Below are 16,028 nucleotides of genomic sequence, written 5' to 3'. Positions count from 1 at the left end.
TAGGAATCTTGGATCACTCTAGAATCGCAAGGAGAGGATCAACAGATTACTTTGGGATGGATTGAAATTTAAACAGTAACATTCTTTCCCTGTCCAAAACTTGTTCCTTTGATTAATACATGGTTATAAATAAGAGCAGCAAAAGCACTTGAAAATAACTCATTTTTAGCTAGGGAAAACATTTTAACTAAAGAGAACAACATTTAAACACACACTCATTGGCAGGAAACAAGAACCTGGAAGGAAAAAACTGAAACTAAAAATAACTCTGGCAAACATAACAACATATCCAAATGAAAACAACAACAACAACAACAAGCCCAGTATAATCCCACCATGTGGGGTCTGAGAAGGATAGAGTGTACGCAGACCTAATCCCCACCTTGAAAGGTAGGGCGGTTGTTTCCGAAAGACTCTCGGCTCATATCCAAATGAAAACAGAACACAAAAATGAAAGGGGAAGTGATTTGTCTTCAAAGTAAATCCAAAACACAACTGTCCCTGGAAAATGAGGAAATGAACCCCAATTTATAGGGTTTGAACAAATAGGCTGTGTTTGAGGCTGCTAGGGTTTCGTTTGGTTGCTGTGTGAGGAAAAAAATTCAGGGGTAGAATTTGGTATTTTGGGAAATTAAAGAGGAGTGGGCTGGATCGGGTTTTTTCTATTGGGCTGAGTTATGGTTTCGTTTGGTTTTTTATGCTAGTGGAGAAATGAGGAACTGATTGGGGTTGAGAGACCAAATAAGAAAAAATGACCTAATAATACTAGTTAAAATCTATATTACAAAACATAAGAATACTTTTTCTTATTTATGAAACATAACAAGTTTACAAAACATACAAGATTTGGGTTATGCACAGATCCACGATTTTGTGCTAAAATTTAGGGATCCGATTTTGGGTTGAACTCTGGGCAGTTACCCATTTAATTCCATCATTTCAAAATATTTCTCTTTCTACAGAAATATTCCTAGTGTGATTTTCTCTCAATTTCAAACTACAGTTTCCTCCACTTCAAATCACGATTTTGCCTTCTTCAACCACTCTTTCACCATTCTTACTGTTCATCGTTATTTTTGTGTATTAACAGTGTTATTGATCCTATACTGTTAGAGTTTATGTGTATTTCGTGTTCATTTGTTTTTGCGAAATAATGAGTAAAAAGTTTCAATGATGTTCCTCCCCGTAAAAATCCTAGAATTGTGAATTCAACGAGTCCTAAGATATGGCCAGAACCAAACACGAAACATTAAAGAAGACGATGAAGAAGAAAGTCAAGCCGAAAGGTATAAAAAAAATTGAGATTTATTTTATTTATTTTTACAGTTCGATTGTATGTATTGTGTATATAATTTATATATTTTAGTTCTAGAATATTTTCAGAGTTGGTTGTGTGGATAGTGTATATAAAGTGTTGTAGTTTTTTAAGGTGTTTTTATTTGTGTGTATGAAATGTGTATAATTTCTGTATACCTTAATATGAGCAATCTATTTTGATTACTATTTTTTGAATAAAAATGGGTTGTACCACCTTTTGAGATGTGTATGGTTACTGATTGTATGAAATATATATATATTTTGTATATAAACTGGTGTGCATCAGAATAAAAATGTGTTTTGTTTATGTTTGAATGAAATATGTACAATCTGTTACTTACTATTTATTCAGGAAAGAAATAAATAGGCTCAGCTAGTGTTATTAGACTAACGTGGATGTTATCGATGAAATTAAGGCGCGTCTTAAGTTCATGGATTTCACTGTTTGATTATTTCTTGATTGAAGGTTCAGACATAGCTCATTCGCAACTTGAATGGGACGATATTTTCATTGTTAAGTTGAATGGGAAAAAGCTTTATTTTGGTATTAGAGAATTTGTCATTGTGACACAGTTTGAAAGGCGGCATAGACAACGATTTCGTCGCAAACTCCGAGGCATGACATCGATGAATTTCCACTTTTTTGATCAAGCCAAAGTACCAAAAAAGCAATTGGTTAGGGTCTTTCAAGATAAATCTTAGATTGAGGATGTCGCGACCCAACCGAAAAGTGCAAAAATAGTTATTAGAGTAACTAGCTGGTTTGTGTTTGATGTAAAAAGATGGTTTGTTGGTGACTTCTTATGTTTTCTTTGGACCCATCTTAGTTTTTTGCTTGTTTTGTTATGCAAATATTGTAATTCATTTTGCTATGAATATATCTAAATATAATATTATGTTCTTACCATTTTCAGATTCTACTTTATTACTTCACTACTGATACATTTTACATACAATTTGGTATCATAGATTTATTTAGATATTCCACATGTATTTATTTCAAGCATGTTTAACAGATTTTTTTAATTTTAAATGTGTATAAAAGCAATGCAGTAGTGGTGTATAGTATGTATAGCATATGTATGAAATATGCATGTTAATACTTAAAATATGCATGGGTCTGTTACATATGGATACAATATTCATACATTAAACATACAAAATCCATACAAAAAGCAGATTTTATTATATCTAGCCGAAACCAAACACATATCGTTGATAACCAAATTCATACTGATATCAAGAATATCAAATTGTAACTTTATTTGTATTAAAATTGTACTCAAGTAACATGTTTTCACTCTCACTAAAGAAAAAAAAATCTCAAAAAAGCTAGCATCACGAAATTTTATTTTTTCTGTGGAACATTGCTACAAGTCATCCTGTTGTGCCTCACTATACCATATCGGATGCATGTCACCTTTGACCTCTTCAATTTCACATCATGAAATTATTTCATTCTCTTACTTTTTTGCCTTTCTGCAGTCTTTCAAAATCTGGGGCAACACAATTTTCCAAACATATGCAATGATATATACCATGTACTTACACATGAAAGAGGTTCAACCGGTATTGCATACGTATCGATTTTTTTTTTTTTAATTGATATAGTAGGCAAGGTAGTAGTCCTCTACATGTTGGTGTTGGCACTCGATAGTAACCAAAGAATGAAGTACTCTTTCTAGTTCGAAGGCACAATATGAACCTCTTAACACCATCAGTCACTATATATATATATGAATTCAGAGGAAGTTATTAACTGCAATCAACAACACATTTGATCAGTAATTCAGAAATTATACACATAACATACAACAAATATACATATATTATACAGTTTTTATACAATTTACAATATGTATAATTTATATACATATTTTATACATAATTCATATATGTGTTTACAGAAACCTATTTTCTGAACCAAATACACATAAACCTTTTCCTACAACTATATACACATATGTTATACATAAATCATACATGTTTTATACACATTTTTCTAGAATCAAATAAACACAAATTATTCATGTAATAAAAAGCATACAACTTTTATACAATATATATACAGATTTTTTCTTGAACCAAATCATGTGTTTTTAACAGATTGTATACATAATATATTCACAATTCACATATATTTACATGTTAAGTCCCATCTCCCCCGTTGTTGTATATATAAAAATTGAATGGAAAATGCTATCCACCATTGTTACTTGATGAAAGCTTCAATCCGTACTATTTTGAAGTAGATATGTATAAATTTTGAAATTTCATACAGTGGATGATTTTGAAGTTGAAATTGAATGATTTCAATGGCGTACAAGATTGTGTATAAAATCTGAATTCACATATATTTACCTGTTAATTAGTCTCATCTTCCATAGTGTTGAATCAAAATTGACTGAAATATGGTATCTGCCATTGTTGAACGATGAAAGCTTTAATCCGTTCTATTTTGAAGACAAAATTGAATGATGTCAATGACGTAAAATTGAAGCTTCTATTGTGCATCGATTTTGAATCTGCGATTCTTCAATCACATTCAGTTCCTCGACAAAAAAGTCCAAAAGGGGGGATTAAATAGCCTACTATGCTCATTTTTTACCCCACAATGAATAATTGTGTATCTCTTTTGAATTTGAAATCTGCTTGTTTGAGAATCAGAGTATGTAGAAATTGCTTGTGTATCGACTTTGATTCGCCAGCGTATTTATTCAGTACAAAATCATGGAGAGATTAGGAAGAAGTGAGAGAATATCATAAGTGAGAAATTTTTGGAAGAAGATCAGTAGAAGCCGTTACTTGCGTGATTTTTTTTTATTTTTTTTTTAACCATATTTTCATTTTTTTACTGGATTTGCATAGATTTTGTAACTATTCTAATGTTATGTTTTGTAAATTAAAAAGTATCGTCATGTTCTGTAAATATACCCTCTTATGATGTATATATATGTTTTTTGCCCAAAAAATAAAGGTAATGGGTTGAGTCTGCGTAAATTTTGGGTTGGGGAATTGTTAATTGGGCTGAAGGAGAGGCTGCTTTGAGAATTAAAAAGTGGCTAAAAATTACTTTAAAAGGTGACCTTTTGTATTTCAATTGTAAGAGATTAGGCCAATTTGAGACAAAATGAGACGAAATAATCACTCAATTAGTTAATTAAGCTTTTTGATTTGAACAAAGTAAAGTACTTATTTTACACAAATACGGACTAATTATCGCAATTAAATCGTAAGTGACTTTGATTTTGACAATTTTAAATAAGTACTAAGTTAAACATTTATTTTGAACATAATTAATACTTAAAATTTACGTAAAATATACATAACATATATTAGGATATTTTGCCAAGTGAAATGGCAAAATAACACCAAAACTAGTTTAAAAAAATATATATTTTTGACTTTTCTGAATACCTATTTTATTTTGTTTGAAATTCAAGAAGCTCGACTAATTAATTCAAAATGTGGTGGGTCAAAATTGGGTGAGTCCTATTTCACAATCGTAGAGGTTACAAATCTCAATCCCCTAATGATTCTTTAATTGCTTTTACTTACTCTGCCGCAGATTGTTAGTATTAGTTTAATTTTTATACCATCAAGATAATATATTATCAACTTACTAAAATAAGTCAACTATAAATACTCCCACCACGTCAAATTATTTGACCTTTTTTTAGACGCCCCTTAAGAAATATTAATTAGGAGGCAGGAGGGGTATTTTCTAAATTCACCCTTATTTATGTCTAAGTTATAATCTCTCTCCATTAAAATGTTTACTCTATTTATGTGTTATCTCCATTAATGACAAAATTCTACTACGGGTAAAATAGAGAAAAATAATTAATTGTGCATTGAACTTCTAAAACGACAAATAATTTGAGATAACTATTTTTAGTAACCGTGATAAATATTTCGAGACGGAGGGAGTAATTGTCTATAAGTAAATAAATTATGTCTGAGATTTTGTCTTGTATGACAGATGTGATTGATTTTGATTTTCACGAGAAATATTTTCCTAAAAACTGTTAATCCGTGTTTAGTCGGTGAATGAAAAATACATATTACAAATTAATAATAATATTAGCACATCAGAGAGTTTCTTGATGAAATTTTTAATACTAATAACAACAACAACAACAATCCAGTGAAATCCCACAACGTGGGGTCTGGAAAGGGTAGAGTGTACGCAGACTTTACTCCTACCAAGGTAGGACGGTTGTTTCCGAAAGACCCTCGGCTCAATAAAGACATAAAAAAGAGGTCAGATAAGGCTAAGAGATTCAAATCAATATGGAAATGAAGTAACGCAAACTACACAGATAACATAGAATAATCAAAACACAGGACAAAAATGATTAGTAAAAATGTCTGTGTTGATTGGAGCAACTAATATGAAGTTAAATATAGTTCTATGGACAATGACTCACCCTTAAGTGAGGAAGTCATTTTCCCTATTTTGATGGAAGATGACTTCCTAGTGTCAAAGCTTTTCCTCGAAAATGACGTTCTTCATACCAAAAACAAATTGAGTTTTATTGGAAGACTATTACTATTGAAAGACTATTATTTGGTTTCCACCTGATATTGCCCCGATAATAATAATCATTAATTTAGGTAATTGATAAATTTGTTATCTTTTATTGAATACTAATTTGTCACGACCCGTTTTCTAAACAAGCCATGACTGGCAATCAGTGCCTTGACCGAGCGAACCAGCTTCACTATTCTAACCTGTACTTTTTCACAACACATAACCCACGTGCATTTAAATAAATAACTTAACTCTAAAAACTCTAATGCAAACAATCCTTAAAATAATCCAAATGAATCTCGAAATCCATAAATACTGAAACGTACTAAAAATGATGCCAAGTACTGTTATCCACTAAAACACGTCTATGAAGCCTCTACTGAAGTACTAAAGGAAATGCACAGGACATAGGGTTTCTGGCTAATCCCAAAACAAATGCCAAGTAAAGGAATAAATGAATAAACATATACGAGTCCCCACGGAAAGCAAGAAGTGGAGCTACCAAAAGCACGGAGAGCGATGATCTCTAGCTTGAAGCCTATTTGTCTGCAAAACTTGCACCTACGTTGTACCGCAGACCAACATAGGTTCCCAAAAGAGAACGTTAGTACAATCCACCGTACTCAGTGAGTCTCAAGATTCTCCTCACTAAAGTCCGAATAAAATCTAGGATCAAAATCTGTAGATAATGAAGACGTAAGAGAGGAAATAAGTCATAATTTATCATAAAGAATCATACAACACTGAAGCAGAAACATAATCACTTGAGACTTATAACTTGATTCATTAGGTCCTTCTTTCACTTTCTTTAAAGTTTTCTAGTCGACCGAACGACACTTAGTAACTCTTTATACGGTTACTCGTAGTCCTTTATATGGCTATCAAATCATTTACATCATTATGAAAATATTAGCAACCCTTTATATGGATGCTCGTAACCCTTTATGCGGTTACCATTCATGTTGCACCTCATTATTAAAAAAAAAATGTTAACCCTTTGTACGGTTACTCGGAGCCCTTTATACGGCCACCTAATATGTTATGCCTCATTATGAAATTATTAGCAACCCTTTGTATGGTTACCATTAAATTAACCTTGGAATTAACTTCAAGCACATCATGACATTCTTCACCTTAAACCATAAAAAGAAATCAAATTCTTCCACATTTCACAAGAAGCATAAAGAAAACTCCAAACTTACATAATTGAGCATCACTTTCATGAGAAAAGAACTTTAGTAAAGACAAGTCTTATCTTAACTTTAGTAAGTTCACAAACATAAACCACCCGCTATAATTTCACATCACCTTCTGCTAGCTTTGTCACTGGTTGCTATAATTAGTTGCATATAAGTTACACTACATAAAACCATCCCAATTTCCTATATGCAAGCTATATGGAAGCTTTGTCATTGGTTGCTAAATTTAGTTGCATATAAATCACTTACTCCAAACTTTTTGTAAATTACAGATGCTCCTATTAAGAACTACTGTTGTTTTCCACTAAAAGCATAATAAAATATGGAATGTATTTAAGAAAATGGTACAGCAGGAAACCCCAAAAGAAAAAAGTTCTTTTTTACTTTTTGTTGTTGTTCAAGATGAACTGATTTTTTATTGTTGGTTTCTTTACTCGGCGTGCATAGCATCATGCCAGCTACAGAGGCTATTTTTTCCATACTGGGTAAAGTTGATTAGAATAAAATATGGATGGGCTCCCTTCTGCCTCATATCTAATTTGGGAATAGAGGGCTGCTTATGTGTTATTGTTTCCGTTTTTAGGTTAAAACGTTTATTTCTCTTCTCCTTGATATGGATCACTCAATTGTTTTATCTGTCAGTAGGTAAAAAAATCAGCATTGCAGAAGAGTTTATCAGAATAAAATATGGACGGGCTCCCTTCTGCCTCATATCTAATTTGGGAATAGAGGGCTGCTTATGTGTTATTGTTTCCGTTTTTAGGTTAAAACGTTTATTTCTCTTCTCCTTGATATGGATCACTCAATTGTTTTATCTGTCAGTAGGTAAAAAAATCAGCATTGCAGAACACAATTGAATCGTCAAAAAAAATTGCTTGAGGAGAGGAAAAGCCCAAAAAACAAAAAAGTTGTTTGCATATTTGAAGAATGTACAGCCATGCCCTTAAGGAATGAAAAGCAAACAACAGCAAGAGGCGGGGGAACTGATAAGAACAGATACTACAGTTGATCTTAGCCAAAAGGCCGACAAAGGTATCCAACAAGAGTTAGAGAAATAAGTTTAAATGACAAATGCATGAGGAAAAGTGAGTTAAGGTATAGGATCAGAAGAAAAACACACCTTGAATATAAGGTTTCTGTTCGGGCAATCCCAGAGTGGTGACAACTGTGTGGTTAGGCAGAATCATTCCCGCAGAAGCTCTATATTGTATTCGTTACAGGGGCTATCAGTTTTATTTTGTTTCGTTATTCATGGATTGAAAATGCTAGAACCACTGACATTGAGAGCAATTAGAACTGATACACTTGTAATAATCGCTAGCCAAAACAGGGCTGATTCTGCAAATAAGAATGTTATTTAGAGATGCAAGAAATGAGAAGAACTCTACGCATTTCCTGCAAAACAAAGAAACTGGGATTTGAACTATCTAGAACAATTCAATGTACTTTACCTCCAAAATTTTCAGGAAAAGTATCAGACTTTTGCTCTACAGATCTAGCAGGAGTATGTTGTCTTGATGTTGACACTCCAGTTTTAAACTCATCTACAGATTTACCATTGCCTGTTTCAGATGCCACAATCCCTTGGAATTCCTCGCTGACAATTAATGCTGCTAATAAATCCATAAATGATTCTTTATCTGTTCCACTTGACATACTCTTCCCAAGCTGCTCATAGACAGCAGTATCTCGTTCATCGAAGTTGGACAATTCATCATCTGAAGCATCCAAATCCATGGATCTTGCTTCAATCTTTTCATCCTCCTCATCTTCGACATAAGCTTTATATGTCAGTAGCAGTATAATCTCTCCTACAGGCCTTGGTCCCAGTAGTCCCCAGCCTTTGAGGACCACAATTACGTCGGTTGGTACAGTATCTTCGAGAGATCCAAGATCGACCTAGAAGCAATATTCATTAGCAGGATACCTTTTTATACAAATATCTACCCTGATCATCATTAATAATAATGTGCCTCATAGAAAAAAAATAAAACGCCAAAAGTATCCTTTTCCAAGTGTAATCATTTGCATTATTAGAGGCCTAGCCTTGTCACTACGGTAGAGTTGCTCTTTGTGACACTAGATCGCTGGCTTGAGGCATGGAGACAACCTCTTTGCAGAAAAGAAAGTGACAGGATACGTACAGTATAACCAGTCTCCTCCACCCCTGCACTAGTTGGGAGTACTTTGCGCACTGTATAAGCCCTTTATTCATTTCCATTTTCCATTTTGTGTAAGGCACATTACAAAACCAACAAACTTAGATGGATTGCCTTTCAGAAACAAATACAATAGATAATATTTTCATGTACCTCTCTTGAGCCGATACTCAAGTCTATAAATCCAAGGGAATCCTTTGCATCTATGTATAGCTATTGTCTCGTGGGGTTTATGACAAACATGTGAAAATCCTATAAAAAAGGAAAAGAAACATGGGAAAAAGATGTATAAGTTACAGGCTTACAGCAGAAGATAAAGCAAGCCACCACCAAATAAATCCTATCAGCATATTAGGTCAACAGATTTATATTTAAATCACCTGATTCCATATAGGCTCTCCAGGAGGTCCAATAACAGTAGTTTGACTGTTTCTTTTGCTCTGTATTACCTTATCTCCAAGTTTTAGAATAACATATGGATTAGTTTTGCCTGAATGATAGAGGCCAGGAAAAATTCACAAAGATTAGACATGGGAAAACAAAAGAGGAAATTACATGCACAGCAAAGCAGTAGTATCTATCATCCATAAAACAGAGCAATGAGGCTGAAAACCTTTCATTTAGAAAATAAACTTGCAGCTTAACAGGAGACTTATACCAACTAAACATCAATTTTACTACTCCTATTTAATACTCGACGGGGCCATAACATGGGGAGTTCCTTGGCCGTCCAAATTAATTTTAAATTTTCTGGGGAATATGTACGAACAATGAATAATACTGTAGTTGCTAATGTCAATCGCCATTTGATGTTATTGTTTTACTTAATCAAAAAAGAAGAAACTAAACTAAAATATACTTAACTCCGTAGTAAACACTACTACAAATACTCAACAAGAGCGTAGATGATTGTATTTAACATACTGAAATAGGAAATTACAATCGGAAAACTAAGAAATGAAACAGTAAACAAAGAATGGGGATGACAAGCTCAGACTCGAAGAAAGGAGATAAGAAGTCCTCATAATCCCAATTGCTAGGCACTATTTATCACCCTGGATCCCATTCCACTGGCCCATTTATAAATACTGGTTCAGGCCCATTCATAACAAACTATGCATCAAACTTATGCCAACCTTGATTTGAATTTCTCCTATAAAATCAAATGATTGTCTAGAAAGAGGCTTTTCAGGTCTCCCACTCCAAACAAACCAATTATACTACTATTACTATTTAATACTCAATATATAGTGATGGACAATAACATGGAGTTAAATTAATTTCTGGGGGATGCGTACAAACAATGAATACAAATCCAGCTAATATTAATCCAAATTGGAAATTATTGTTTTATGTAGAATGATTACGATCAAAAGTAACATTCGTATCCAACAAACATCAATTATTGAGCGTGGATTGAAGTGGCTGGTCAAACTTGAAACAATTCAAATATAAGAGTAGTTAAATGACAACTAGCAACATATTAAAATATACTTCTAACAACATATTAAAATAGGGAGAAGGGTCTGATTTACCCCTCTACTTTAAAAAAAAATTCATATTACCCCTCGTTATACTATCAGGTCATTTATACCCCTACTGTTACAATAGTTGAAATATTTGCCTCTATTTTTAACAGAGGGGTAAATATGAACCTTTTCCAAAGTAGAGGGGTAAATCAGGCCCTAAAAAATAAAACACCATAAAGTTTCCAAACAAAACTTACTTCGGGTACCTTTTCAACCCCTAAAATGACTATCCGAACGTCTAGATATCCTTGATGTATTGAGCCTACATTATTGTACGTAGAAAAAATATCAGGTTCTATATAAAATATTGACGTTTCGGAGTCTTGACACACCACTAATCATTGGTCAAAGTATGAATAAAAAACTAAATTTATTCAAACAAAACTTACTTCGGGCACCTTTTCAACCGCTAAAATGACGATCCGAACGTCTACGAATCCTTGATGTATTGAGCCTACATTATTGTACGCAGAAAAAAATATCAGGTTCTATATAAAATATTGACGTTTCAGAATCTTGAAACACGACTAATCCTTGGTCAAAGTATGAAAAATAACACTAAGTTTTTTCAAACGAAACTGGTGAGAGTCCGGAACCAAAATGCCTAAAAAAACAGTTTGAACCAAAATACCCCAACAAAAAAAAAAGTTACTAAAGTACCTATAGCGCAGTATTTTACTGCGCTATAGCACTAACGGAGACGGACCCGTTAAGTGCTATAACGCAGTATTTTACTGCGTTATAGAAAAAAACATTTGGTGCTCCTATAACACAGAATTTTACTGCGTTATATAAACAGTAAACAAAAATTGGCCAACTTTATTTTTTGCCACACTTAGTGTTATTTTTCATACTTTGACCAATGATTAGTCGTGTGTCAAGATTTCGAAACGTCAATATTTTATATAGAACCTGATATTTTTTTCTACGTACAATAATGTAGGCTCAATACATCAAGGATTCGTAGACGTTCGGATCGTCATTTTAGGGGTTGAAAAGGTACCCGAAGTAAGTTTTGGTTGAAAAAATTTAGTTTTTTTTTTTCATACTTTGACCAATGATTAGTGGTGGGTCAAGACTCCGAAACGTCAATATTTTATATAGAACCTGATATTTTTTCTACGTACAATAATGTAGGCTCAATACATCAAGGATATGTAGACGTTCGGATAGTCATTTTAGGGGTTGAAAAGGTACCCGAAGTAAGTTTTGTTTGGAAACTTTAGGGTGTTTTATTTTTTAGGGCCTGATTTACCCCTCTACTTTGGAAAAGGTTCATATTTACCCCTCTGTTAAAAATAGGGGCAAATATTTCAACTATTGTAACGGTAGGGGTATAAATGACCTGATAGTATAACGAGGGGTAAATATAAACTTTTTTTTTTTAAGTAGAGGGATAAATCAGGTCCTTTTCCCTATTAAAATATACTAACTTTGTATCAACTTCTTTCCGGCAGCAGTTGCAGCCGACTTGATTTAAAATATACTTTGTATCATTTTGCCCATTATTGTCCAAACAGAATTATTAGGTGGCGGACCACTGTACAGCACATATTATTCTTACTTTTAACTTTTCCCCACATATTTTTCCACAAGCCCCACATAACTTCATCTGTCGGATTTTTTATGCTTTAATCAATTTATTAATGGACCATCTTAAACACTCAATTCATTAACACAAAAACAGTATTCATCTCTTATCAAACTCAAAATCAACGACTTCAGTTTCTTCAACTTGATCTTAGTTTTATCTCTACTGTTTCTCTTTCTCCAGCTTTCTTCCAATATTTTCCATACAACCCCTTTTTTTCCAGCTCTGAGTATACTAAATATCAAGACTCTTGAAAATGGTTGATGCTTTTGTGTCATTTGCAGTTGAAAGCCTGGGGAATTTCCTCATACAGGAAGTTAACCTGCGTTTAAGTCTGAGAGAGGAAGTGCAGTGGCTTCGAAATGAGCTTCTCTTCATGCAGTCTTTCCTCAAAGATGCAGAAGAAAAGCAAGTTGGAGATCATAGAGTTCAACAATGGGTGTTTGATATCAACTCTGTTGCTAATGATGCTGTCGCTATACTAGAGACTTACAGCTTTGAGGCTGGTAAACGCGATGACGATGGATTTGCTAGTCGTCTCAAGGCTTGCACTTGCATCTGTAGTAAGGAGGCCAAATTCTATGATGTCAGCAAGGAGATCCAATCCCTCAAGCAGCGAGTCATGGATATCTCTCGCAAACGAGATACTTATGGTATTAGAAATATCGATAATATTGCAGGAGAAGGGCCAAGTAATCGGCCAAACAATCGGTCTGCCATATTTACAACACTGAGGAGAACTACCTCCTATGTGGACGATCAAGATCAGATTTTTGTTGGCTTTCAGGATGTTGTAGAAAGATTTCTAGCCGAACTTCTCAAAGCAGAGCCTCATCGAAGCGCCATCTCCATTTATGGTATGGGCGGACTAGGCAAGACCACTCTTGCGAGAAACCTCTACAATAGTCCTAATATAGTCTCTAGATTCCCAACACGCATTTGGATTTGTGTTTCTCAAGAGTATAACACCATGGATCTCCTAAAGAGTATCATCAAATCCATCGAAGGATGTGACAGGGAAACTCTAGATCTGTTGGAAAAGATGACGGACGTGACAGATCTAGAAAGACACCTTCGGAATCTACTGAAAGAGAAAAAATACCTTGTGGTGGTCGATGATGTATGGCATAGAGAAGCTTGGGAAAGTCTGAAAAGAGCATTCCCGGATAGCAAGAATGGCAGCAGAGTTATCATTACCACGCGGAAGGAGGATGTTGCCGAAAGAGCAGATAACAAAGGTTTTGTCCATAAACTCTGTTACCTTAACCAAGAAGAGAGTTGGGACCTCTTTTGCAAGAAACTACTCGATGTTCAGGTAATGGTCCCAACAGTGGAAAGGCTAGCTAAGGATATGGTGGACAAGTGTGGAGGCTTACCTCTTGCGATTGTTGTATTAAGTGGACTACTTTCGCATAAAAGGGGGACAGAACAATGGCAAAAGGTGAAGGACCACCTTTGGCAGAATATTAAAGATGACTCTGTTGAAATCTCCTACATACTATCATTGAGCTACAATGATTTGCCAACTGTGCTCAAACAGTGTTTTCTTTACTTCGGTATTTTTCCAGAAGATAGTGTGATCGATGCTGACAACATAACGCGGCTGTGGACCGCCGAAGGTTTCATACCAAATGGAGAAGAAAGAATGGAGGATGTCGTTGAAGGATTCTTGAATGGGCTGATAAGACGAAGTTTGGTTCAAGTGGCAGGTACATATTGGGAAAAAGTTACGAGATGCAGGATTCATGATCTACTTCGGGATCTTGCCGTAAAAAAGGCATTGGAGGTAAACTTCTTTGACATTTATGATCCAAGAAAGCACTCCATATCCCCCTTATGTCTCAGACATGTCGTTCATGGTCAAGCACAAAGGTACCTCTCACTTGATCTTTCTAACTTGAAGTTAAGGTCAGTTATGTTCTTTGAGAAGTTGGATGTTATAAACTTCCGTAGTGGTTTCCAACATATACATGTATTGTACTTGGAGGATAGTTCTGCAGTACCTGATGCCATAGGAAGTTTGTACCACCTTAAGTTATTAAGATTGGGAGATACCCCTGATCTTCCCTCCTCCATTGGCAACCTCAAGAATTTACAGACACTTGATGTCCAAAACTACGCAAACCCATGCCAACTACCTCCTGAGACAGCCAATCTAGTAAATCTAAGACACTTATTCGTTGAATATTCAGAACCTCTGGTACATATAAACAAACTCACAAGTCTTCAAGTTCTTAGAGGCGTTAGTTGTGATCAGTGGCGAGATGTTAACCCTGTTGATTTAGTCAATGTTCGAGAATTAACCATGGGTATGATTAAGGAATCTTACTCCCTAAACAACATTAGCAGCTTTAAAAGCCTTAGCACTCTCCGATTGTGGTGTCCTACTCAATCATTCCCAGCCCTAGAATTTCTTAGTTGTTGTCAAAAGCTCCAGAAATTGTGGTTAAGAGGGAGAATAGAGAAACTACCCCCATTTCCAAATTCAATCACAATGATGATCCTTGAGTTGTCAAAACTCATGGAAGATCCGATGCCTATTCTGGGAATGTTGCCAAACCTAAGGGATCTCCAATTAAGAAGAGGAGCTTATTCAGGAAAAGAAATTACCTGCAGTGATAACAGCTTCAGTCAACTGGAGTTCCTTCATCTTGAATTTCTTGATAACCTAAAAAGATGGAATTTAGCCACAAGTGCAATGCCTCTGATTAAAGGTCTTGGTATCCATGAATGTCCAAAGCTAAACGAGATTCCCGAGAGAATGAAAGACGTGGAGAGGTTGAAGCTACTTGGGTAATAGCAGAGGTAACAAATCCCAATCCCTAATCACCATTTCTTTTGCTTTTACTCATTCTGCCGCTGATCTGTTAGTATTAGTTTTTTTTTTTTGGTACATCACAAACTTACTAATAAAAGTCAATTACAAATAATTGGCTATACGTAAATTTATCATGGCTGAGATTTTGTCTCGTGTGACAAAAGTAATTATTTTGATTTTCATGCGTATACTTTCCTAAAAATTGTTTGTTGGTGTTTATTCGGTCAATGAAAATAACTTCCAAAATATATATCCTTCAATTACAAATTAATAATAATACTAATAGCACATTGGAGAGTTTCTTGATGAAAATTTGATTATTAAAACTGTTTCAGAATTGGTTGGAGCAACTAATATAAAGTTAAATATAATCAGGGGTGGACCCACTAGCAAATTTTGGGTGCTCCAGCATCCATTGAACTCAGTCACGGAGTGTATAAGCTGTATAGAAAATATAAAGAAACAGATATAAATAGTTAATAGAGCACCCATGAAGTGATAATTTCACTTCTCTATTATTATCAAGCACCTCCGAACTCAAAATCTTGGATCCGCCACTGAATATAATTCTATAAAAAATGACTCTCACGATTAAGTAAACATTATAATTACTCTTTAATTTAGGCAATTGATAAATTTGTTGTCTTTTATTGAATACTAATTATTTTTTATGTCTTATAATTTGGGTGAAACAGGAGAACCACTTGAAGACATTCACATTGTAGAAGCATTAATCACATTTCAGGGCTGTCAATGAGAGCTTATCTCAAACTTGAATATTTTGCTTTGGTTTTTGAGTGTTTAATTTTCTTTTGTTTTGGGTTTTATTGAGTGTGTGGAATTGGTTTGAATAGAATTGTTTATGGGATTCTATGTAAGAA

At 34.3% G+C, this 16,028-nt stretch overlaps 1 protein-coding gene, 2 long non-coding RNA genes and 1 pseudogene across 8 annotated transcripts; 2 read left to right on the top strand and 2 right to left on the bottom strand.

Moving 5' to 3' along the window:
• Positions 1–590: 590 nt before the first annotated feature.
• On the top strand, positions 591–2,224 carry LOC132615954 (uncharacterized). Its single transcript, XR_009572910.1, has 2 exons — positions 591–1,286; positions 1,784–2,224. It is a non-coding gene; the product is annotated as an uncharacterized LOC132615954 (long non-coding RNA).
• A 3,888-nt stretch (positions 2,225–6,112) lies between these two features.
• On the bottom strand, positions 6,113–15,078 carry LOC132614005 (uncharacterized). 6 transcript variants are annotated; one of them, XR_009572149.1, is made up of 8 exons: positions 14,940–15,077; positions 11,128–11,192; positions 10,936–11,000; positions 9,590–9,699; positions 9,363–9,461; positions 8,502–8,949; positions 8,171–8,388; positions 6,113–6,530 (listed from the first exon to the last, which is right to left on the bottom strand). It is a non-coding gene; the product is annotated as an uncharacterized LOC132614005 (long non-coding RNA). The 6 variants fall into 6 exon arrangements; XR_009572150.1 differs by having other exon boundaries at positions 10,945–11,000; XR_009572148.1 differs by lacking the exons at positions 10,936–11,000; positions 11,128–11,192 and having other exon boundaries at positions 14,940–15,078.
• On the bottom strand, positions 7,954–8,086 carry LOC132616268 (U2 spliceosomal RNA; annotated as a pseudogene).
• On the top strand, positions 12,364–16,028 carry LOC132614004 (disease resistance protein RPP13-like). Its single transcript, XM_060328335.1, has 2 exons — positions 12,364–15,134; positions 15,843–16,028. The coding sequence occupies exon 1, from the start codon at positions 12,586–12,588 to the stop codon at positions 15,124–15,126; it is 2,541 nt and encodes an 846-aa protein (XP_060184318.1). The 5' UTR covers positions 12,364–12,585; the 3' UTR covers positions 15,127–15,134; positions 15,843–16,028.

This window comes from Lycium barbarum, chromosome 10 (assembly GCF_019175385.1).
Source record: "Lycium barbarum isolate Lr01 chromosome 10, ASM1917538v2, whole genome shotgun sequence".
NCBI classification, from domain to species: domain Eukaryota; kingdom Viridiplantae; phylum Streptophyta; class Magnoliopsida; order Solanales; family Solanaceae; genus Lycium; species Lycium barbarum.
Note: the sequence above shows the minus strand (reverse complement) of the source record. Positions and strands in the feature narration are given on the sequence as shown.

Coding starts and splice junctions, on each gene's coding strand:
- LOC132614004 (XM_060328335.1), top strand. CDS start 12,586: ATGGTTGATGCTTTTGTGTCATTTGCAGTTGAAAGCCTGGGGAATTTC.